General features: G+C 39.6%; 1 protein-coding gene across 1 annotated transcript in view; it reads right to left on the bottom strand.

Moving 5' to 3' along the window:
• KIAA0586 (KIAA0586 ortholog) overlaps positions 1-26,243 on the bottom strand; it is a gene marked incomplete at its 5' end in the record, with an annotated part of 53,018 nt that overhangs the window by 10,247 nt on the left and 16,528 nt on the right. The window contains 4 exons of the mRNA XM_009871661.1: positions 15,501-15,588; positions 20,412-20,548; positions 23,565-23,721; positions 25,312-25,446. Of these exons, the coding sequence (XP_009869963.1) occupies positions 15,501-15,588; positions 20,412-20,548; positions 23,565-23,721; positions 25,312-25,446 (517 nt within the window). The remainder of the gene's footprint in view (positions 1-15,500; positions 15,589-20,411; positions 20,549-23,564; positions 23,722-25,311; positions 25,447-26,243) is intronic.

Raw genomic sequence — 26,243 nt, 5'->3', positions numbered from 1 at the left:
AATTAACTTCGAATAAGTGTATTAGCAATAAGCAATTCTAGGAGGTTTAGAGAGGCAAGCAATTTTTCTATTAGCTCAGAAAAAATACTGTTGTACTCTACATAGGTAAGCACATGTTTAAATAAGGAAAACATTAAATATCTCTACTGGAAGACCTGCTGAAAGACAGCCATTACCTAAGTGTCCAGACCTTATTCTGCCAAAAACCATCTAAACCTTCTCTTAAAATGAGTACCCAGTGTGACAACAAGTAACACTGCTTCTCTAATTTAATGCCCGGGACCAGAGACTTGGAAAGGTCTGAAAGTAAATAAAATAGCACAGGATAAAAATACACAAAGTTTGTTAAAAGCTGAAGTGTTTTAACTTTGTGCAATAGAGATACGCTTTCCTTCTTGTAAAAAAAACAATCCAAAACAACAGCAACAGAAACCAAAACAACAATCCAAGAACCTTGGAACATGGGTGAAAACAAAACTACTTTGCACTACTCAGGTGAATTTGAGCTCTGCATCAGCAGAATAAATGGACTGTAGAAACATATTGCTCTACATCTATGCTACATATTCAGCAGATGACACCACCTTCTTAACTCTCTCTTAGGCACATCGCTACCGATTTTAATGACACACTCCTCCATCTCTGCTAACCGCTACAGGAAGCGGGGAAAACACTGCAGGCTGCTCCGGCAGCACTGTGCCTCTTCAAGGTTTCACCGCTGACCAAGGGTTCTCCAGCAACAACAGGGAAACCAACAACTGCTCTTGGTAACCCAGGGGCTGCTCTGCACAACCCTGCAAGCAGCAGTCACGCAGAGCCTTCCAAGACACTGAACGTCCTCGTTTACATTAAGAGTCTCATTTAGGCAGATGTTCTTTACTTCTGAAGCCGCGTGCGCACACACAAGCTGAAATATCGAACGCTCTGGCTGCACCCACTGATGGTGACAACTCCTTCCAGTACCTGCTGCCAACTCATTTCAGAAAGCATTGCAGCTCTTTGACACTCACTCTTCCCAGTTCAAGTTGTTGGTGGGCTCGGTTATCAATAGCTTTCTTCATTGCTTTGGGCCACAAGCATGGTTAACATAGCTTGTAAGCAGCCTGAACGAAAATCTTTTGTCCGTTGTCTGAGTTTAAATATTCCTGGCCAAAATACTGAGGGATCAGTGCTGCAAAGGAGGACGTACGGAAATCCAGTCGGCACATGTGGGAGCAGCTCCCTTGCGGAGGTGTGGGGTGCTGGGTGCTGATGGCCCACGACTTGTGCAGGTGAACAGCACAAATGCCTCATTCTGTTCACCACTCTGCACGCTGCAACTCCCAAATTTATGTAGGATTCACAGGAAGAACAATTATGAAAAGCTTCTTAAGAAAGCAAGCTTTTGCAGACCCTCCATATATCTGACAATGACATAAACCCAATTATTTAGCACAATCCGAATTTGCCACAATGACACCCAGCGTGTACCAGTAGGAAAAGGCACAAAGGCAAGAAGAAATTCTTATCTCATGTGGCTCATGGAATTTAATGGCTCCCCAGTATATTACTTGAAGCAAATTCATTCATATTATATACACATGCATGCACTCCCAAGTTCAGGAACACTTACTCTGCAAGTATTAGATAAGTCAATCTGCTTTCTAGCAGTTTCTTGCACATGCTCATAGTAAGACCTGGAATTTAAAAAATGTTATTCATTATTTTCTTTGTCTCTCTCTCTTAAAAAGGGAAAAAAATCATGAAAGAACCGAGTCCAGAATATACTTAAAATTCAATATATATACAAGTTGGGGAACATCTCCCCCCACCATTACTTTGTCACTGAGCGTTACAGGGCCTACACAAGCACAGAAGAGAACAAATGCTTAAAGGTTATCATTCTTTATATGAGACAACATTGGAATGTCACTGTTCTCTGATGCAACACTGGGGCTTTATTTAAATGTTGGATGGAGAGAAGGCATACGTTGCAAAATCTCCTGAACAAGACTGTCTCCTGGGAAGCCCAGCGGACAGGGGCCAGGATTGTGCCTGGGGCCTCTCAGTGATTCTGCAATGCAAACCGTATATTTTTTTTTGTTGTTGTTTAAGTTTTACTGCCCAGGTTACTGAGCAAGTTATCCAATCCCTTCCTACTCCTTCAGAGGAGAAATAAACAGGTTCATGCAGACTCATTGTCTGTTCCCCTGTATTTTTTCATCGCTACTTGGCGAGTGCCAGATAAGCCAAGGTGTAGCATTATCCACACAACTTACATTTATCGAGCACAGAAAGCTTCCTGCAACTGTATTCTAAATCTGATAAAAAAATTCTCATTAAGAATCATTTGCTTGTTTAATTTTCACTTATTGAGCTTTAATGTGCCATAAAAGTAAGTAATAACAACACTACCTTAAATAAATATTGCCTGCCTTGTTCTCATTAACGTCTTAGCAGAACACAAAACCGCCTCTAGAAACAGGAAGCTGCTGGAAAATAAAAACTAACCAATCACATAAACCGAGAGCTTTAAAGGACATTTTTTTTGTTGAACACCGAGTTCAACAAAAATGTATTCTGTTCACCGTACACACGACACCAATGGGAATAAGAGCCAGTTCAAGTTCTAAGTTACCATTACTTGGGTAATAGTTTCAAGCTGCAAGGCACAGCTGTATGGGCCCAGCCAGACAGGCTATCACAGCAATGCTTTGATAGCATGGGGCCCTTAAGTGTCAGGATATAGAAAAGGCAGCAGTTGTTGGCTGTGAAAACAGTCTGATACAAACCAGATGGGGACTTACTTGATGGGCAACACAAAGGAAAACAATTGGCTCATTCAACAAAGTCAGGCCACTGCCCCAGAGAATTAACAGAAGACAATAACAGTCAACCAGAGTTGATGCAAACAAGAAACAGCCATGTGGTTATGGTTTAAGGAATTGTTTCTCCTCAGACTAAACATAAAGTTTTGATTTCTAATTCTTATATTCATTAATTTCAGTCTCGTTTACAAGCCCCCTCCTTCCTCCAAAGTCTTCTGTATAATTCATTTATGTAGCACCAGCTTTCACACACCTACTTAAACAAAAAATAAAAATATATGACAAAGGCAGCAATATTAATCTGTTTCCTGAAGAATGCCAAGACCACAGACAACTTTCTGAACCGTGTCAGAACATTACAGATACACAGCACACAGTGTGTTATTAGACACATTTGCATGCATATGGCAGCATATTTACTGATTCTTTTTGATTTGAAATACGTAAAACCCAGTAGGTCACATGCTGGGTTAGCAGAGTACAGATGCCTTCCAGTTTTCTGAAGAGTTTTTCTGGTTTCTTACTCAATTTTTTTTCAGAAGTAAACTTCAGATCAAATACGTTACTGCACAGCAGTTTTGTTTGTCAGGCTGCACTTAAATATCTATTAAAATACCTATTAGCAAATGGTTTTTGAAGCAATCAAAAAAAAAATTAGAATTGGCTATTTCAACCATAACTCAAAAAATCCCCTACCCATTCACTTTGAGAAGCTTGTGGAAGATTATGGTCCAAAATCTTAATTGCTCTTGCTGTTTTATTACAGGAAATATGGAAGTGACATGTGCAAAGGTATTTTGATTACAAATTACTTACAGAGATTGCACAATAAGCCAGACCTCTAAGGGCCTTCTGCAGTTTCACTCTCAGACTAAAAACATCTGAACTTTCTTTTCATATACTTCAAAATACTCCCTCTGGCAGGCTCTGCGCTGCAGCGCTCCACACAAGTGGGAACAGTTGGATGGCACACTTGCAAGACGGTCACATATTCAGATACCCAGGCAAGCGCATCTAGAAAAACGCAGCAACACGCAGATGTCCTGGACGCCTTATCAAATCACATCATCCTGGGACCCATCAGCTTTCGCACATTCCCTGAGCTTCCCTGAGCTTCCCTGCTTCAGGGGATTGCTTGGTGGCTGGTTCACAGATTTCCGTGCTGGTTGTGTTCAGGAGACGTTTCCATCATGAAAACCATCCCTCGGCTCTATGACGGATACATATGAAGTCTACTCTTCTTTGTAAGCGCTTCACCTTCCACGCAGACTTGCAAAAAGCAGCTGGGTTAAAGAACTGAAGGTATGGTTCTCATTTAATGGCCCACACCGGACAGACAGAGCAGGGGAGTTCGTCCTCAAAGAAAGTTAAAAACTCCTGCAGAATTACTGACGTATAGAGTCAGGCCCTAACTGTCATATTATGTGGTTCTAGCTTTTAACTGCCGTGGTTCTCAAGTCTGTGAGCATGGTTTTTACTTCAAAAGAAAGACTGAAATGCAGCCTTGGCTGCATGCAAAACAACTGTGAGGTACTGTAGGTTGAAAAGTGAGGTTTTACTTCAGCTTCCTGCCGTAAGCACAGAGCCAACACTCCAACAAAGCCGTTGTGTGCTGCGCTCTCTCTGAGCTAAAACATCTCTCCAGCAGGATCCTGAGGCTTATTTCCAAAAGTGCAGCCAAATCCTTGAAACCTCTGATGAAGGGGTGGGTTGTCATGTCGTAGCAGAGAAGATTTTTGCCTGCAGTGCTGCTATTATTTGTTTTTCACACCATATATACCGAGGCCAGAACGCATTTTGTTTTTACAGCCCAACTTTGGGTCGAGTCTCTTTGCTAGGCCATTTCTAGATTATGAATCTTAGGAACGGATCGGCCTTTATCAAGCCTTAACCTCCGAGATGCTGGCTGCCATAGCTTTGCATTTAAAAGCAGATGAGAGAGGTGCAAAGACCTCTTTAAATCCCAGGTCTGCCTGTACAAGCCAACCCTGATTGCTCTTGTAAAAATGGTTTTTTGGACGTTGTTTATCAGAAAACTGCCTCCACAAAGGACAGCACGTAAAGGCCGGCTAGAACAGAGGGAGGCACGACTGCCCAGCCTCCGTTAAAGGGAGGTCTCCAACAGGAAACTGCTCCCCCTTTTCTTTTCTCTCTCTCTTTTTTTTTTTTTAAATCAGGAAGGAAGCTTCATCTTCAGAAACAAACATTCCCTGTGTAATCTCCCTGCTTGCCTCTCTGTAGGAGCGTGTCCAATTACTGAAATAAGCTACATGCACTTTTAAGAAGTTAATTTACACTGTAACTCAAACTACTGAATATTTCCCATTTATAATTTTGCACAATGGCAGCTGTTAAGTAAATAAAACAATATTCTCAAGATCTGTAATTATGTTTTTAGGATTATAAAAACAAACAAAAAAAAATAAAACCCACAGAAATTAAGCAACTGCCAGCAAATTCCACGCTTTTTACTTCTACTGAAGATACAATGGCCTGACAAGGACAGAAACTGCAGCTGTTATACTGTCCTTAAACAAACATAGCTCTGTCCAAGACTTGCAATGTGTACAGGGCATAAAACAAAGCCACAATATGCACCTCTGAGATAATTATTTTACTGTAACAACCCCAGTTAGGATGGAGGTCTGCAGGTCGACCTATATTAAGCCTAACCTGCTTCGATTGCATAGTTTTGAGGCAAAACATAAATATAGTTCTAGCAGACTCAGGAAACATGAGATATACATTTTCACTGTTCACATACGGTTGATGATTTATTATTTTGCATTAAAACTACGTGCCTATCTGACATTATAAAAGAAGAAGTTAATAGAAAGTCAAGGTCATGCCATACACAAAGAGAAGCAGCAACCTCTCTGTGGCCAAAGCATCTGTGAAAAAGAAAGTGCATTTTACAGAACTGCTACATATTTTGTGTCACACTCAACAACTCTCACTCAGGTTGTTTAGACCTGTGCTTAAAAGCAGTTCTTCCTTCCCTAAAAGTAAAACATAAGTTTTAGATTAGAGAAGAATGACAACACAGATATGAAGGTTCTAAATTTAAGTTTTTCTACGCGTAGGGAGGATTTTTTTCCCTGAATGACAGCACTCCTGATGAAAACCAGAACACAGTAGTCCAAAGACAAAATTTAAACCCATCTCCATCATTTACTACTGCTCCTTGCAAATGCAGTCACCAAAAGCACATTTGCAACTGGTATTTCAGCAGCAAGGATTTGTTGTATTTTACTTTCAAAATCAGTTTTACAGAAGCTGAAAAATGTTTTAACTAAGTTTTACATTTGCATGTGTTACTCAATGATCTTACAAAACACAGACCCATGTGCAACCTCAGCAGTGAGCAACAGGTCATGCATGACAACTTTAATCTTCACTCACCAGTCCTTACTCTATTTTTAAGAAGCAAGCTACTTTGGCAGACTGCATTTCTCACGATCAGTATGTTATCAAAGAGTAGCATTACCATTATTTATACAGTATTCTTCATTTAGAAGACATTCTAGATAACATTTACTCCATGCTGTTGCCTTTTTTGAAAGTTTCCTGGGCTTCTAGTCTTAAGAAATTAATTATATGGGCACTAGAAACATGTATTTATATTTAATTATAAGCAGTCTTTGTATCACTGCATTGAGAAGGTGGTGCAGGAAAAACCTGGCCTCTCTTCAGTGCGTGAAGTAGAAGGTCTGTTTACTCCTAAAGTATCTAGAAAAATAAGCAAATAAAATATCTAGTAACGACACTGTTCACAAGCATGAAAACTGCCTGTAAGTTAAGCCCTTTCCCAATATAATAAGCAGTAACATTAAAAAAATAGCATTACAGTTTGACTGTGGACACCAATCACCTAAATATTCAACTTTATTAGCCAGTTCAGTTTTATTAACAACTTTACAGCTATGCTTTGCCTCTGCTAGCAGTACCAAAATTTACAAAGCATTAAAAAAAGTTAAAAAGTTTAATGGCTGAGAATGAGAGCTTTTCTAAATCCCCCATCTCCTTTAGAAAAGAAGTTTGGGGGCAGACAGGCAGAATCTGGGGGTTATTCACATTAAGCTACCTCCACTTGGCATATAAACCCTCATCCTAGTAACTTCTCTTCTACCCAGCCACTCCTCACACAAACAGCTGGCTCCTGCCAGTTTCACGTGGTGCTTTAAAAAGCTGCATTGAGAGCTCTTTAAGAACAGGTAAAGCTGAAGGGAGTCCAGCTGCCTCTGCCCAAGGATCCCCAAAGCCAAAAGAGCGGGGAAAGCAGAAGCTGTTCCTTCTGTTGCGTCGCTCTCAGACACACACAAGGCACTGAATTAGAAAGGGCAACATCTGCCGTCTCTGCCAACCAGCAAAATAAACCAAACTCAGCACATCCTGAAGACAGAAAACCTACATTTCTTCTATCACACTGCTATATATGTTTCTCCAAGCTGAAATACGCATTGAGTGCTGGGCTATCTCATTTAAATTGTATTTTGTTACCTTAAAGGGTTGGACTAGATGATCTTTGAGGTCCCTTCCAACCTGCTATTCTACGATTCTATGATTTGTAATACTTCTTGTCTTTACCTGTTACCATACAGTGTCCATGCAATGTGTTGCCAGCATCCAAAAGCATCAAGACCTCCCCCTCTAATAGTGATGCCTTCTGTAAAAGAAATGCAACTTTCATGCTAAAAAAGAAATGTGAGATAAGAGATCTATTTAAAAGACTGTTAATCCGAGTAAGGACAGTCATCCTAGAAGATTGTACAGCGCATCTGCCAAGGGGACTAACACAGAGTCGGCAGCAGGTCTGAGACAGCTGGGACGGTTCCTGACTCTGGCTTTAGCCAGGTACACCAACGCCAGCTACAACAATAGCGACTGAGAAGTGGGAATACACCTTAAGCAAGGAATTGTGGGCTACAATCTTGGGCAGAGGCTGTAGCATATTACTGGAGAGAGTAACTCCAATCAAATGCTCTGCTAAATAAGACAATGCTCTTTCTTACAACGCATCTTGTTATCGTGCCATACTGAGGCACACCGTTTACAACAACTAAGAACCTCAATTTAAATCCATTTTCCATGACTGCTAACAAATAGGCATGTGAATTAAAGTAGTACAAGCCCACAAAAATCAAATGCCTCTTTACAACACTATGACAGAAGATGATGTGCAAAGGGACTTCAGACTCAATTGTATGTACAGAAATGAGCAGCAGGTTCAGGAGAGACTGTTCTGATCCTTTTCCACGACCTACCACAACACACAGGCCACAGAACAGCTACGCACACTTACTCTCGAGATGCACATCAGTTCTTTCTTATTAAACCATGGGCTCAGAGCTGTGGAACCACTAATTTGTGAGAAACTTCTCCCTCCAGAGAAGAGCTAACTGGAAACAGCCCTCAGGCTGATGTAAGCATTAAGTACATGGGGAGTCTCTGTCCTTAGGTGGCTTGCCCAAGCCCATTAATTTTTTGTGTGCGTCCCCCCATTTATATAAGCAATGTTTGCATGAAAGGGGAAAGCAGGTCAGCCTAGTCAGCTTGCTACCATCTGCTTTTATTCAGAGTTACTCAAGATCAGTGCCAGTGGGATCAGTGCCCATTAAAGGGGTTTATTGTGTGTGTTTATTTTTTGCTCTTTACAATGAAGGCAGCAGCAATTACTGTAAGTTTGTAAAAGCGCATACAAATCACAACACAAAGCTGCTTCAGTCAGATCCTAGCATGTTTACGAATCCTACACAGGCTGTGAGAAAGACTGCTTTGGCACAACAATTTGGATAGACAGGCAAGGAGCGTGTTCGTGTCCAGGAGGTCTGAGACTGCATTTAATACTTGCTCGCGACTCCGGCGGATTCACCACCCCACAAGAGCCTCGCACAAAAGCATCACATTCTAGCTTGGCCCCCAGAGAGGCTGACAAGAGGTGGATTGGTACAACTGGAAACTGGAACCGGTAAAAGATCAAAGGTAGACTGCCAACGTGGAAATAGCAATTTAGGGCTCTCAGCCAGTACATTTCGACTCTTACGAGCGGATACTCAGCAGCAAGAGGTGCTCTCTTCTAAATGAGAATTCTGCCATGAATATGTTTGGCCACTGGAGACAAGCTACAATCCTCCACTCTCCCCACAATCCCTAAACCTTCCCCCCCCCCGCCAAAACCCTCCAATTCAACCAACCATTAAAAAAACCAACCCAGAAAACCAAACTGGCAAAAAAAGGGGGGAAAAAAAGGGATAATAGGAAGAAATCCACATTGCGGGGGAAGTGGCAGTGGCACCGCATGCAGCTTAGGAGAACTGCCTGGCAGTCTGGAAGACTTTGGTTCCAGCGGGCAGTTGCAAGGTAAATGCAACTAAGAACCAATTTTTTTAAAGAAATTCTGGTAAATTTGGGAGTAAAGCCCTTTACATTATTAAGATACACTTAAGATCCCCAGAACTCTCTGGTGCCTGTGTGATGTGATACAGGCAGCTCCCATACCTGGGTACCACGTGGTATTTTGAGGTAAAAAGGACACACAAATTCCAGAACGTACATTGGATGTTTTACACAACATTCCCATAGGTTTTCAGCTTAGCAGTATGAAAAAGGAACTGGTCCTTCACTATTTGCACATTACAAGCCCCACACGTAAGTGAAATAATAGGCTTAGTTTTGCCATTGCCCTAAACTTCAGTTTATGATGTATAAATTGCACTTTGAGAGATGCATCTTTTGAAAGATGACAGATCTTTCTGAAACCCCTGTGCATAAGAGTACATGGAGCCTTGAAGTGGAAGACTTGCAGAGAGTCATCCCCAGAAACAGTCATCTGCCTAAAAGAACTGGGAATGTACAATACTGGGAATATACAGGTCACTGGATTAGATCACCTGTTATCCTGTAAAATCTAGGCTTTAACAGGGAATCAGATGAGGTTTCTGGATATTTACCTTGAGCCCTAGTAAATCTGAAAAAATCCAACTAAAAATCCAAGTATTTGACATAGGAAGTAATCATTTAAGTAATTATTTAAGTAGTGATCATGCCAGTTTGAGTAACTTTTTCTTTTCTTTTCTGCAGAAAAAACCCAACTGGTGCTGGAATTTCAATGAAAATCCCTGCTGCTGTGTCCAGACCAGAGGAGGAACTCAGCACCTCAATATACTCTGAACCTCAGCAAAATAAGTTTAAACACAAAGATGCAATCAAAAGGGAGAAAGAAGCAACTGGGAACTACATTCACCTGCTCAAGCAATGGGGCCACAGAAGCCAGCCTCGCCTCCTGAACTTAGAACTTCTGACCAGGAAGATTCCTTAAGCCCATATGGAAGATTTCTCCTTTCTTCTTTTTACTGTATGAAAAGTCCCTCCAAAGAGGGACCATAGGCACGGCCAGCACAGCACAGAGGTTGGTTTTCAAGCAGATTGCACAGGAGAGGCTTGAAGTCAGACAAAGCTGTGCAGATTTCACGGTGGGTGTAAAGCATCGTCGGTCCAGGCATCGAGGGAAGGCTAAAAGGGGAAGTTTTCTGCCTTCGCACACACCTCCCAAGGCAAAAGCCTCAGCACAAAAAGTTAGTGAAAAGCCTTAACTCTGCAGCACTGAGTGCTGTGTCCCTCCGTGTCCTTTAAGGGGGGCGTGCAGTAAGAGGAGAACCAACTCTCAACCTCTTAGAAGCTGAAGAAACTTGTCAAGTGAACAAACACTGGATGCACATAGGTGTGTAAGAAAAGCGGGAGGTGATGCCTGGTGTGGAACTGGACTCCAGAGCAGAATGATTCCTACCTGAGACTGTGAGGCAATATGAGCCTGCCTGGTACAGTTTTGAGCATAAACTGTGTTCTTCTGCTTTTTCATTTCTCCACCTGACTACCTAGATTTCAACTAATTTAGATGCCTTAAAAAAAATATTTTTAAAAATGACATTCTAAGAGCCTAGAAAACACACCAGGGAGCTTTGTGCTCCACCTGATAGTAGCTCCTGCTGTTCGCACTTTTTGCACAACTAAGTGAGGGGAAGAAATGACAGGTCTGGGAGACTGAAGAGTCATTTCCCAGAAAGAGATCTTCTGGGAATGAGTGCAAGGATGTCCACAGTCCCATGAAACCCACAGCAGTTCCTGGTGCTTATTCTCCAGGACCCAGCTCGAAGCAGCAAAACACACTCAGAGCAAAGGGACATCACTGTCTACAGTAACAATTCTACACGAGAGGCTATTAAAAAAATAAAATCTTAAAAAAAACCAAAATCAAACTTCTCGTTTAACATTTTGTCTGAAAAGTAACTGAAGAAACTCAGTGGGAAAAGGAGTAATCATAGATATAAATGGCACTTCTTAACAGCTAAATAATATTTTCAAAGGCCAAGAAGTTCAAAACTCATGCTCCAGATGTACTGTAACACAGCACAACACTGACTTACAGTAATTCAAACTAGAAACTTTCAAGTGTGGCTGCTGAGGATTTTGTGTGGGGATATTATGCAAAATGCACACTTTTCACCCAGATGCATGTTTTCTAATGCATGGGCTATCACGTAACTGCTACAGACACCTATGCAGAAAAAGCAATCCAAAGCTCTTTAGAGAACTAGTGTTCTAAACCACTTGGATCCCCTAAAAAGTCATGACTACTTATAGACAAGACAGAGTTTCTGTGGGAAACACAGCTTTGCATTCCCTGACTTGCCCAAATGTAAAATGTATTAACTGAATTGTGCCAGTGAGCCACCCGATAACACAGGGAAGTCACTGTACAGAAAAACCAGTCAAAACAGACCAGAAATAAGAGTTCTGAAGAAGCACTGAAAACCTTACATGAAACTTTAACAAGACGCTTGCTTGAAAAACGTCATAATTACCGCTGAGTGTTTTCATTACTTCAATTTCCAAGATCATCTCTCAGAAATCAGTCAAATTCAGGGAGCAATGAAGGCTATGCAAACTATTTCCACCTCTCAGGTTGTGGTGGTACTCTCTCCAGTGTGAAAGAATAGCTCTGTTTTTCTTCACTAGCTGCTATTTTCAGGGTGGTATGGACAGTCTTCAGCAAAAGCCTTCTGTGAAATTCAGTCCAAAAAAAGGAACAGCAGGATATTAAGGAGAAAGTAAACTTTCAGTAGAATAGTTGTTAATAGTTTGACCAAAACAGGACCAGTTCCAAGAAAAAAAAAAGACCTTTAGTTTTATCCTAATCTTCTTCCTTCCTCAAAGCATCTGTTAGAGATTTGCCTCATGCCACAACAGTTTTAAGAAAAAATAACCCGAAACCTAACTCTGAGCAATTCTTGGCTGAAGAAGAGAGGCAAAGAAGTATTTAGTTATAACCATATTTTCAGTATTACAGGTTTCAATACAGCATAATATCAATGTTAGCACAGAAGTAGCCCATTTTCAATATTGAACAGGGATTCTGGAAGCTTTATTTTTTTATACAGATTGTTTTAAAGGCTTCTTGCCCTCATTAATTTATTGCAGAGATCATCTCCTCCCACAAGCAATTGTGCAATCTCTCTGTGGCAATAAAGCCAATTGCTTAGTGTCCCAGTATTACTTTCCCATGTACTTACGGCTGCCTGAATATAATTCACTAGCTGGAGATAAAAAGGAATTATTATCATGAAGCTGTACTCTCTAGGTCACGTTCTGAGAGTCTATGCTGTAGAAAAATAATTATGTGAAGATACATCTACTTCTTGGTTCTGAGCTGCTCATATTAAAGTTCAGAAGTGCTCTGCAGTCAAGCTTTGCCACCTGCTCTTTCGTTTTAATTTAAAAATTTTGAATCATGTTACTGTAGGTCTGAAAACGCTGGTATTCTGGAAATATGTGCATTTGCTGACCACAACAATTATTATCAGATTAAATTTATGAAGATATATGAAAGAACAGTACAAAGATTAAAGGGTATTATAAAGCCAAAACTATATGCATGTATATTATATACTACAAATAAATGTTTTCAAACCACTGTCTCCACTATGTCTAGGAGAAAGCACACATTTCAATTAATAATACATTCAGGCTTTATTTTCAGTTGTAACTTTCAGGAGACATTCCCCTTTCAGGCATGATATTGTAACAGTCCTACTGAACTTCAACTTTCATTAGAAGACATCAATCAACTTACTTTCAGTGAAAACACATGTTCACTGTAGACCGCAAAATTTTTTCAACAACAAAAGAAAGTTCTGTCATGTGTGTATATTTATGACGGTAGACATAAGATGAATCAAATCCTATCACGTGTTTATCAATTAAATAAAAAAAAGGGGGTTTCTACATTCAGCTCTAAGTCCAAATCAATTGCCCTTTTCTCCCAACACACTGAATTCACACTTCATTTCAGGGCTCTAGGTGTTCTAAGCTCCAATACCAATACAGCCACTTACCCTTTGAACTCTGAAAAAAACACCAGCAGGGCCCTGCTTCCAAAATGCTTCCCAGTTTTCAGGCAAGTACTCATTGCCCCTTGCTGTATCAGTAAAGGCAACTGTTGAATGAAGTTTTTATAAACAGGCTGCTTTGAACTTACAGGAACAGATGCGCTTAATTTTTAAGAATGCAGTATTTACTTAAACCCACATAGACTTACGATGCAGCTTTCCATTTTTCTTTCAAACGATTCTTATTAATTTTTACCCTCAACTTTTTGCCTGATTAAGTTCGCTGTGGTGAAGCTTATAGAGACAAGGCCTTCTGGTTAAAACTGACAGACAGCCGTTTCCATTCGCAAATCCTCTAGATTTTTATTGGCTCGTTAAATATGTATACTTTGAATGAGATTTAAATTATCCTGGTACATAAATCATCTTTTTCTTCTTGTTGTTCCTCTCCAAGAAAATTGACTACTGCCATCTCCTGGTCAAACATTTTCATCTGACACACAGACATAGTTGGACTGTGCCCAAGTACCTTGTATTAACAGCGTTAAGTAAGGTTTTTTTTAAAAGATTAATATTCCAGAAAAAAAATAGATATGATAAAAAATATTTTACTCCATTTCCATCCCTGAATAACAGCCCACTCAATGATACAGGCTGGAAGAGCTGTCTTGCCAACATTTTGAGACAAAGTTGAGGTGTAAAAGCATGAAGTACATAGCGTTACGAAGACTATTCCCCTCTTCCCAATGTTTAACAGCAAGTGTTGGCAAGAAGGGAAAAAAAAAAAGAAGATTCCTATAAATGCTGTTAAGGAAAACTGCTTTTAGAGCTGGGAAGAGGTTGATCCTGCAAGGCAGACCTGCCACATAATTTCCCTTTAGATGATTTAGAGGGCATACTTAGCTTACTGGAAATTGACTTTCCTTGGGGAATTTGGAGTTTCTGAACACCAGAGGAAAAATATAGTTCTTCCTCTTAGAAGTCACTGCTAATATTAAGAGTTAACTCCCATTTTTAAAATAAATTCAATCTGTATTTACCCACTTTCCTCTCCCCTGTCCATCTAAAAGGGGAGTGATAGAGCAGCTTTGGTGAGTGCCTGGCCTCTGGCCAGGGCCAAACCACCACAGTTGATAAACATTCCTACAACAAAACACACAACCACACACACACGACAGTGTGCCACTTCATTTCTGTATGCTTTTCCACCAATTGTCCAGAGAGGCTAAGTTTTACATATTTCATAACTTTCTTCATACGTGAATGCTGGTTTTGAAATTAGGTTCCAAGTCCCACAGCCAGTACCATTGGCCTAGGGCTTTTCTTACCACTCGCAAGTATTTGAAGCGAAATAATTCCATCAGAATTATAATTCAATTAGATGTTTTAAAAAAAATAAATGGAAGAAGTTCAAAGAACTACTTTAAAAAGCGCTTGAAGGAAGAATTTGTCTATACTAGGGTGGAGCAATTATAAATGCATATATTGTAGACATGAAAGTTTTTAGATTGCTGTTCGTAGCACAGAAAACTGCTACCTATCTCACTCTACCACTTCCATAAACTTATTATCTGCTAAAACAATTAAATATGGCAGTAATATACACAATTTATGTTATTCTAACACTGACTTGAACTACAATATACAAAATATTCTCTCCCTCTCTTGCAACATGCTTAATGCTTTTAACAAACACTGTTAAGCAATCTCCAAAAATAGTATGGCTACATACAGATATACACAGTGACTTCACAACAGAAAAATCACTGTTACACACTAGCTTGAAGCTCATCTCAAACCAGGCCATTTTAACACCGAAATTTTGTATTTTTTTTTTTACTCTTCATAGTTGCATAAGCTTTCTATTAGCTTTCATTTCTCTTTCAGGTCTTCTCTAGTACCCCTGCATTTTCTCATACATATGAACCACTGCCATCTATCAAAATATTATGAATATTTTGTTTGCTGAACAGCATTCTATAAAGCAATTAAGATTCAGTTGACTACATAATACGCACATTGTAATGCTCTTGGCAAATAAAAAATTAAATAAGTACTTAATTGCAAGTATTCAAGTGACTTACACACAGACACATCTCCAATTCTTTCAGTGCCCCCCCAACATTATTAGAATGACGTACAAGGATTTATACAAACTATGCAGAAATGTTGAGAAGTTTGGGGAATTTGGTAGTAATGAAAATCAAATAAAAAAATAAAAATCAGAGCTTTATTATACATCGGTACACAACACTTAAGTGACGTGCTTAGCTGAAAGAACTATGGTTGCTTATTGACACTTATTTACCTTCTTGTTGCATCTCTTCAGACTTCCTTCTCACATGAATAACACGGGGTCTCACAGTCTCAACTTGTGCAGCTCCTTGGCTTTCCTCCTATACATCAGACATTAAAACCATATTACAGATCTGACTTTTGATGTAAAAGCAGAGCAAAATTATGTGGAGCTTGAAGAAATATCCAAAGAGGTCTTTAAAGATTCATTAAAGGAGATGCACTCACTCCCCTTCCTTTTGACTTCAAAAGGATTCAGATCTGAATTAGCCTATTGCAATGCTATTTCCTCTAGATGATCGTCCTGGGAGCAGTAGATATGGCAAAGTGCCATTTAGACCTGAAGACACAGGAGACCCTCAATTTCCACTCAGAGCACGTGGCAGAAAGAACATTAAGACTCCTCTGGCTTTCTTCAACATTCAGGACATCTCCCTAGGTATTATCCTCCCGAGTGAAAAGAGAAAGTTTAAAGCGAAAAGAAAAATAAAAATTTCAGCACGCAGGTCAGAAAACCCTCACCAAATATAGAATCTATTTCCTTGACCCTGTAAAATCATCTTTCGTTCTTCCTGAAATGCTCTTTAGGATCGAGGTCTGCAACAACATCTATAAGAAAACAGTTTCTTGGAAGCAACAAATGCTCTGCATGTTAGAAAGGGAAACAACGTATTTGTCAAGTACACTTGTTATTATCTTATACATTAACTGGAACAGGAATTGTGGCCCAAGGACATCATACTACAGGTAGACAAGACACATGAGAAGTGCAAAATGAAATCATGGAGTCCTAGAAGATTTAAGCATTCTCTGAGACACACAAATTTGATTTCATCAGTTATTCTGCTGATTCCATAGGTGAATGTAATTTTTTTTCACGAAGTTTCTTAAAGAAGGAGGAACATGAGAAAGAACATAAATGTCTGCCTATCACAGCATTTGGAGTCTATGGATAGAACTGCTGCATGACATCTCTGGAAAGTTATATGCCATGAGAAGCAGTGGTACTGGTATTCTCTTGAAGACAAGGTACCAGCAGTATTTCGCTCCCCAAAAGCTATAAAGGAAGAAGGGAAAAGCATGTCCAGTGACAGGACAAGGGGAAATGGATTTAAACTGAAGGACAAAAGGCTTAGACTGGATCTTAGGAAGAAATTTTTCAGTACAAGGGTGGCAAGACTCTGACATAAATTGCCCAGAGAAGTTGTGGATATCCCCTCCCTGGAGATATTCAGGGCCAGGTGGGATGAGGCCTCGAGTAACCTGGTCTAGTGGAGAGGGGTCCCTGCCGGTGGCAGGGTGGTTGGATTAGATGATCTCTAAGGTCCTTTCCAACCTAAACCACTCTGTGATTCTATGTTTCAGTTCTGTAAGAGAAACCCTCCACTATTATGGAGGCCACAAGTGAAACCAACAGCCACAAAAATATGAAGAAAAAAAAAACAACAACCCTATATCTGGCAAACAATAAGCATGGTGCCAACTATGAAAGAGGGGCTTTCAATTCCTTTCGCCCATCTCTTACAATGACAGTATGATATTGCTTCTCATGTACTTAACAACCATTTAAGCCAGTGCTGCAAAAAATCAAGAGGAACAAAAAGATAACCTGTTCGGTCACTGTCTTTTCGTCAACGGCTGCACAGACTTGTTCACTGCCCAGAAAACCACGGGCAGAGATGGCTACACTAGTAGATCGTGTGGCACCTCTAACAAGCACCACTACAACCTCCCTCACCAGCACAGTGATGAGCGTAAGTGGAGAAAAGCAAATGTACACGCACCCGAGCTCAAGCTAGCATCTCCACAAGGCCCTCATAGGCACGGACACACACCAGATTGGCACCAAATTGGGCACCTCCACATGCCACAATGTTGGCCAAGTCCATTCATCACTTAAAGCTAACAAGATAAGAAAGAGTTGAGATGGTTTTCTGAAAGCAGGAAGGTCTCATGGAAATGTGATTGAATGGCACCAATGATGCAGAATATTAAATGTAAGCAGCATAAGAGGGTCCTTGGGAATTTGTTTGAAGTGGTTCTTTCGGTTTGGATTTTTAGTAAGACAAACCAAAAGCCAGTTTCACCTGAACTGAGGTGCAAACAGAAGCTGAGAGATAACACATAGATGCATAACCTACAATTCTGCATTCCTGAAGATTAAAAACCCATGTCTTTTGAAATACTAAAATGAAAGCTAACGAAAATGCCAAAGTGACAATCCTACTTAAAAAATGTTGATTGTATAAAAACATTCATATTTATAGAAGAACATTATGAAAATAATTTGCAACTAACCGATTTTTTAAGACTTTAACAATGCATTCGGGATTTCACATGATTAAATTTACCATCTTTGAAATGTTTAGCCATGCCAAGTATGACTTTCATGTCCCTTCCATGATCAAAATGATTTATCTAAAATAGGAGGAACTCATCTTCCTCCTAGTTGTTCTCTTGCTTCTGAGAACTAAGAGCACAGGGGCAAAGTGGCCACAAATAACAGTCAATTCCTGTACTGTTGCATGAGAATGGACAGAAGAGGTCAAACGGACGATGCTTTTAGTCTGGCATTCTAACAGTGACTAAAAGCATATATAAATCTCAAAATAATGCAACAATGCCACAAATAGAGAAGCAGCCAAGAAATTTGGGTAGATAAGAAAATTCTTGTATGACTTAAGCAATTTGTTTCAGAATGAGTGACCACACAAACTTCACTCTTCATGAATAAAAGGCATTTGCTCCTGCCCTGTGTGAGAAGACAATGCTCTTTCTCTTGGTCAAAATCTGATCTACACATCGGTGCCAGGGAGCAAACAACTGGTGCATATGCGGCAGCTCCGCATCACTGCCCACAACCTCCACGAAATGAGAATCCTGTTCAGCCAGGTGACAGAAACCACCCAAGCTTTGCTGTAACCAAACCCTAACGTGCAGGAGGATCATTCCGAGTTGAATCAGAACAAAGTTTTACAAAAGCCAAGGCTCAGCTGAAATACACTGTATTTTTCTCAAGTCCCTCCACAAACACCACAAAAAGCCTGGTTTTGCTCCTAAATAGATTTATCTTCTTGCTTTGTATATAGCTGATACAGTTTCATTTCAAAGGCAAACTGCACAGAGATGAAAAACAAGATGTGAAAACACCCGATGTGAAAGTCTGTGATTAACTTGGAAGAAAATCTTTTAAAATGTTTAAAGTGCTTATCGCCTTAAACGCTGCATAGAATGAATAATTCTGGAAGCTTCAGTATCTCTTGCTCTCCTGGCTGATATTACATTACCTGAAGATTTGATTTCTACACACAGGTGAAAAGCAGATCCAGCCGTAGATCTGAATACAGATGCCATCCCTAATTGAAACGAGCGGAAAGGTTCATCACGGTAGACAGACACTGTCAAAACAAGCCTTCAAATCATCTGGTACAGGGATTTTTACTTTTTTTTTTTTTTTCAGAGAAGGATGTACAGATCAAGTAGAGGATCTTAAGGAGCATGGCTTTTCTCCATCCAGGATAGATGTTTACTGTGGTTATCGCTTATAGGCATGGTCACACCACAGAAAACCTAGGAAGTTTGCCCAGGAGAAAGAATAGTTTAGAGTCTTCCATCAGGAACACCCATGTACAGGAAGAGATTAATTTGTTTGGGAGGAAAACAAAACAAAAACAAACAAAACCACACACGTAAAGTTTAGAGGTGGGTTTGTTTGATTTGGAGGGAGGGTGAGTTTTACATGCCAGCAGGCAAAAACACCCACACCAAGAGTTGAGATGCAAGAAGTTTTTAAATATAATATACAACTATCCATATATTAAAGATAGTATGTAAGTGTTTGTGTATTTCCTGTGAAAGACACTGTATCAGATTACCTTGCATTTCTTGCAAGGTTAATCCTACATGTGGTCCATTATCATTCACCTGTATTAAGGCAAACAAAAATCAATCCCAACCCCATCAATTAATACTCCAGAGCACAAGATGCAGGTATCGCTGTTCTTTATCGCAGCTTATGGTGCTAAAAGAAGGAAACAAGCTTTGCCCTCTCTGTCCCTTTTACTTTTGGCTGATGAAATGATAACAAGGACAGAACCTTTAGCCCAAAAGACATAGTAATGTAACAGAATCCAGTCGTGCCTGTGAGCAATCATTCCAAGAAACAGTATGTTCTGGTGATCTCAAAATGAAAGAGGTATAACATTTAAAATCCAATTTGAAGATGCAACACATCACTTCAGAGGACATATTTAAGAACTCTCAGATAGCAATGGCATGGTACACATCAAGGCTCAAACACATAAAACCAAAGACAAGGTAATATAAAGATATTTTAGGTTATTTTTAGTATAGAACATGAGGAAAGGACAGAATTCATCCATGAACACAGCAACCACAGTAATTGTATTACTTCCAAACATGCTGGGAAACTTAACATATGAAGGAGCATTCTGCCACCTCCTTTTTACCTTTTGCCACTCGCTATTTAAATTTATTTTTAGTTAGCAAGTAAACCATCACCTCTAGGTAACAGCACATATTAATAAAGTAGCAACAGATTATAGGTTTTAGGCAGAGATCAATAGGATCATCCTCTACTTTCAAGCATTCTGAGGTATCCCCTTTCCAACTCTGCCCTTGCAAATGAAATTCCTGAAATCCTGAATCAGTGGGTTACAATTTGTGAGGCCAAATCTCTTTCATTGCTCCTCTTTACCCACTTTATCCCTCCTGTATTTGAAGCACTGCGCCCCTGAAACGTTACACACAGGTACTTTTGACATCAGTTTCTTAGCTGAATGCGTCACTTTAAACGCACCAGTTCTGTGATGTCAGTCACCACAGTCCAAACAGGAAAATTTACTTTCCTAAATTTCACTCTGTACTTTCCAACTAGTCACACAAAAAAATCCTTGAAGTTCACCTGGGACAAATCCTCTGAGGGAGATGTTGCTCTGCAGCCTGGATGGGCTGCTTGCAGAACAGGATTTCTAAGTGGCTGCGAATCCAGTTCGGCCATAAGCATTAGACCACAATTCATATCTGCATCTTCAAGAATTTCTTCTGAGAAAGACAGACAGAAAAAAAAATTCTTTGATGAGCTGGAGCAACAATCTCCCGTTCAAGTCAAGTGGCAGGATGTGGAGCCTTTCAAGATTCAACAACAGGACATGCAACATTGAAAAGAATTATCTCCTCCTTACATGGCTCATTTTCTATCCCTTAAATTGTTCTTGTGGGGGAAAAAAGAAATAAGAACTGCATATCTGTGGAAATTGAAAAAATAAATCAGTTTTATCATCTGTAGATTTCTAACACGGCAAGCATTTATGATGGCTTCAAAGCTGTATAGTTCATCATGGCATTATATGCTTTATCACACATGTTGGGAAGAGATTGGAAAGGTTTCTTCATGAAAATGCTTCACTGTTGTGAGAATGAAAAGAAATCTGTACATAGTCTTTTTTTAAAGTGATAATTTGCCATACAATCCAGCATTTCTCAGGCTTTTGCAGCCTGCAAGTGTCAAAAGCATCTTTATGAAAAATGTACTGACAGCTCATGAACTAACTTTAGCCTTCTGCTATCATACAGAGCCAAAGAATGAATTTTAAGCCTAATTAACTATGATCATTGCTTAATTAAGTGTAATTATTGTTCACTTTAAGACTGCATGTGCCACATTACATTTGCATGTTGGTTTTTATGACTTTAAGCACTGAAAACAAGGACTTATAAATGAAACACTGATCTGCAAGATGCTGCTACCTACCTACACAACCAACACCTGCTCCATCCTGCAAACTGACATCCTGCTTCCACAATATGAATAAAAACTCATTATAACACTGAAGATACCCACAGACACACAATCCCCAGAATTCTGGCAGATAAATCTGTGAGTGACTCATTCTGACAGAAACTGAGTATCAACTGCAGGGTTACGGAGATATACACGCTGAAATATGTGAGCATTTACACCCTTTGGTGTAACAAGTTATTGAATTTTATCGCTAAAAATAATTATCAAATAAAACAATGGATCTGCATTGTAACTATCAGGAAATAACTCTTTGTCCTTGACTTGCACTAGACTGAAGGACATGCAATCTCACATGCCAGTGGACAGATTAAAAAAAAAAAAAATTTGGAAGAAAAGCAGAAACAATCACAGATCATTCCTTCTCTCTCGCCACTCCAAACCAAGAACAGATTGTTTCCTATTCAGCATTGACTTCACTCTCAAACGGACTTGGAAACAAGATTTTCTATTCCACTCTGATATGAAAATAGTCTTGTCTTGAAAGCAGATCCTAGTTTTTATACAGTGTTGTTTCCTTAGCAATGTCAATGAATACTCTGCTGTGTGTTTGGAGGTGGGGAGGGAGGGAAGGCGAATTAAAATTCATTAGAATGCAACAGAACTCAGTATGGGATTATTACAGATTATGTAAAAGCACAGGGAATTCCTCTATGGATAGATAGTCCACGACATTTGCCCCCTCTCAAAAAAAATACTACAACAGAAACAACACCACAAGATTTAGAGAGGCAAATATAGAAAAATTACTAGAGAAACACACTACTAGATTATGATCACATGCAGGAGCTGGTTTTGCAAAGTGTTAGACACATACAGGACAGGCAAAGGGCATCCTAAATTAAATAAAATTTAAATATAAGTATAGAGGAGATACAAATATGTTATAGAGCTATGGACAGTCTGGGTAAGAAGGAAATATCCCTAGTAGACAGAGTCTCCCATTAATACACATCATCTAAATCTCTATATGGTCCCGTTAGGGACTTACTGCAGATTCATCTAGATCACGAATTTATTCCTCCATCACAGCATTCTTAACGCTGACTCTTCTCTAACAGCACAGTGCTAAACAAGTCACTTGGAGAAATGGCTTATGCCAGGGAGCCTAACATAACCCATCTCCAAACAACATTCAACCAGCTACTTTCGAGTACAAGTTTGATAATATATAAAGTACCTGAACACTTTTTTCAAGACTGACAGTGGTGTAAGCTAGTCCAAAACATTGTGCTTTCTGCACAACCAGTTCAAATGCAAATCAATTCAAATCTAATGCAAATTTTTGTCACGTGTTGAACACATTCAATTTCAATCCACTTCCTACTGGTTGAGGGCTGATAATGCGAGACAGGCTTCTCTTGTCAAATTCATAAATGCAAAAATTTAAAGGACAGAAAACGAGCTGTTTGATCACTCTACACAACTTTTTGATGAAACAGTGCAAGCACATTTGTCTTGAAACAGCTTGATAATTATTTTTCAGTTTAATCATATTTAAATCCACAGCCAACAAAATGAAGAGTTTCTACATGCTTGCAGCAGTTTAGTTAAGCAGGTATAGAAGTACATTTTCAGATAATACAGAAACTGGATAAAATAGAGGAGAGGAAGGACAGGTCATTGGTTACAGCATTAGTTTCAACTGAAAAGAAATAAATTAATTTTTGTGCTTTACCACAGCAACTTAGCCCTGCACCACTTTGTACAAGTCATTGTATTATGTGTGTGCCTCAGCTACCCATCTGGGGAAAAAAAAAATTTTCCATATCATTATAGGAACACATAAAGATAAAATATATTACCTATCATGAAGCAGTGCAGTATCACCTTGAAGGAGTGATAAAAACAATGGGGAAGAGTGCTATGTAGAAGGACAGACAGAAGTAATTGTAACCATGAGTGTAGTACCTGTCTTATGGAAACCAACTTAAGAACACACAAACTCAAAGTGCTTTTGAGAACTGAATTTAACTTAAAAGAATAAAATACCTACTTTACAAGTCAACTTTCATATAGAGAGGTGGGTACCGGCCATGATTTTTGTTCAAATTTACAGATAAAGAAGAGTGAAGACAAGGCTTGAATTAAGTCCAGTTCTCAGAATAGGAATGTCAGTAATTCAATTGTAGCAAGTGCCTGCACATTTTTAAGTTTGGATTTTAAACATATTCTCTGAAATTATTTCAGATACTGTTACAGAAAATCCTCAAAATCCACATAAATATCACAGAGAAGAAATAAGCCTAATTGTACCTCCAGTTTGGGTGAGCTGCCCGTCTAGTCCGTTCTCCGAAGTCCGAGCAGTCAGGTGGGCCATAGAAATCGAAGGGCCCATCAGGATTCTCTCTGCTGCTCTGGTCAGTCTCGGTCTTTGACCTTCACTGAGCTCCCCAACACTATCGTCAGAATCCTACACAGAACAGCAACATCCAAACAGCAGGTATAAAACAACGAACCAACCAAAACCCAATGTCTTCATTCCTAAACCAGGCATTGGTATCTAATCACATTAACTCTTAAAACATATATAAAATTAAGTCTATACTATCAGCACTGAAACTGAGGAGGTACCACCTAACTATGTTTGAAAGTATCAGTACTGGACAGAGAAGAATCACAACCAAACAACATCACTAACTTTGTTAGTGGTATCCCAACATGATCAGAACCTAAGTTAGATTTTTAGCACAAGAATTCTTTAATATTACATATATGGCCATTGTTGACTGCCTGACCTTGTAATATTGGAAGCATCTAAAAGCTATTGACTCTCTGTTGTGCAGCGTGTCAGATAAAAAGTTCTTTTTCCAATAGGTTTGGATGGCCCTTGAAAAAGGGAAGGTTCTCTGGATTCTGACATTTAAAGCTGCAGAAAAAACACCCGCTTGCTTCTATGCAGGAGAACAGGTTACACACATGCACAGGATCATTCAGATGCAACACTAGGAGAATGTTCTTTCTCTCATGAGAAGGTATGATTGTGCACACCTTGTCAGAATCTGAGGGGGGAAGTTTATTAGTGTCTTGTACAGACAGACTGAATGGTCTGTGACTATGGGAAAGGGAAAAAACAAATTAGAGACGCATTTGTAATTGGCAGTGCTGATGAGAAAATGTCACTGCAATTACAGTCAGACTCGGAGCTGACACTAGAAAGCTTTTCACGAAGTCCATCCACCAGAGCTCATTAAGCAAAACGAAGACAGACAAAGGAACAGTTAAGGAGGTGAGTGAAGTTGGTGATTATTTAGACTAAACTGACCAAGACAGAAGGAAGAAACTGCATATGTATCAATAAAATCACAAAAAGCAAGATGTGTTGTAAATAAAGGTGTTCATGAACCATACTACAGTATTCAAAGCTCACTTCCTTTAAACATTCCTACAGCTAGAATGGATGCCCAGTCCAAACCAATAAAATACTTAGATGTGTGACAAAAAACCCCGACTCTTGTCCTTTGTGATGCAGAGAGCTACATTTTTCTGTTAGCTTGTTTTTCCTGTGAGCTGAATATGAATATTTTGAGGTTTTGTTCCAAGATCAGTATCAACAGCATGTGCAAAAGTGCATATAAGCATTTGCTGGGTTATTCTTCACACCCCATTAAAACACTCATAAGGCTGTTAGGCGTGGTAAACTTGCACTGTTAATCATACCACCTCTGTTGCTGAAGTGACAGAAAACTTTCTTGGTATTCAAAATGACAGGACAAATCTAGTACACTGGCACAGTCACACAGACACCTTGAAAATGAGGTACGTATGATACTATATAGAGTTAATTCTTTTATAAAAGCACTTAATCTTCAGCATTTTTAAAGAGTTTTACCCAAGAACACAGCCAACAGAAGTGGGATCACTTCCAGCCGGGAATGAAGTTTCTGAGTCTGTCCTGTCACCAACAGGAAAGATAAGCTTGAAATGTTTTACCTAACTTTTGAGGAAGAAAGCACTTAACTTAAGAAGCACTACTGTATTGGAAGGAAAAGGACAAAGTTACCCCCAAATGGTACATTCCTCCTTGTGCAGCAACAGGTGCTTGATTTAATTTGGCCAAAAGAGTCAAGACAGGATCCCTGTGATAGCCTTTATCCGGTCTTCTTACCACTTGCCCTTCACTGGGAGGATCATAATCCTAAAAGAAAGAAAGAATATCCACAAAATACATAATTGAAAACTGCTTTTTGTAGGAACATGAATCATTCTTAATTTAGATCACAATTAAGTTTTTATTCTTTTACAATAAGTTGTTCCAGTTTCCACACTTCAAACTTGTGTCATGAAAACCTAGGCATTTAAAAACAAGCAAATTGACAAGACAGTGATTTCTCCTTTTATGCATAAACATGCACAGTCTTTTTTTTGATACAACAAGACCGCAATACTTAAAGAAAAACAAGGCCTTTTAGGCTTCCAAAGTTCCCTGAGCTTTCTAACCTGATGAAAAGAACTTTAATTTAGGTTCACCTGATACACAGTTTTAAGGATCCGGTGAGGTGTCAACCCTCTGGTGCATGAAAGAGTTTTGTGTCATCTGCAAACTCGATGATGCAGTCTGTCCCATCATCTAAGTCACTACTGATCTGGGCATGTTTAGTTTGAGGAACAGGAGGCTGAGGGGAGACCTCATCACTCTCTACAACTACCTGATAGGACATTGTAGAGAGGCTGGTGCTGGTCTCTGCTCACAGGTAATTGGTAGTAGAACTAGAGGGAATGGCCACAAGCTGCAACAGGGTAGATTTAGGCTGGACATTAGGAAAAATTTTTCACAGAAGGAGTGGTCAGGCACTGGAATAGGCTGCCCAGGGAGGTGGTTGAGTCGCCATCCCTGGAGGTGTTTAAAGGTCGTTTGGATGTGGTGTTGGGGGAGACGGTCTAGGGGTGAGCTTTGTAGAGTAGGGTTAATGGTTGGACTCGATGATCCCAAGG

The sequence above is a fragment of the Apaloderma vittatum genome, unplaced genomic scaffold (genome assembly GCF_000703405.1).
Source record: "Apaloderma vittatum isolate BGI_N311 unplaced genomic scaffold, ASM70340v1 scaffold4376, whole genome shotgun sequence".
Taxonomy (NCBI): Eukaryota; Metazoa; Chordata; class Aves; order Trogoniformes; family Trogonidae; genus Apaloderma; species Apaloderma vittatum.
The sequence above is the reverse complement of the archived record's forward strand: the minus strand, read 5'-3'. Positions and strand labels throughout refer to the sequence as shown.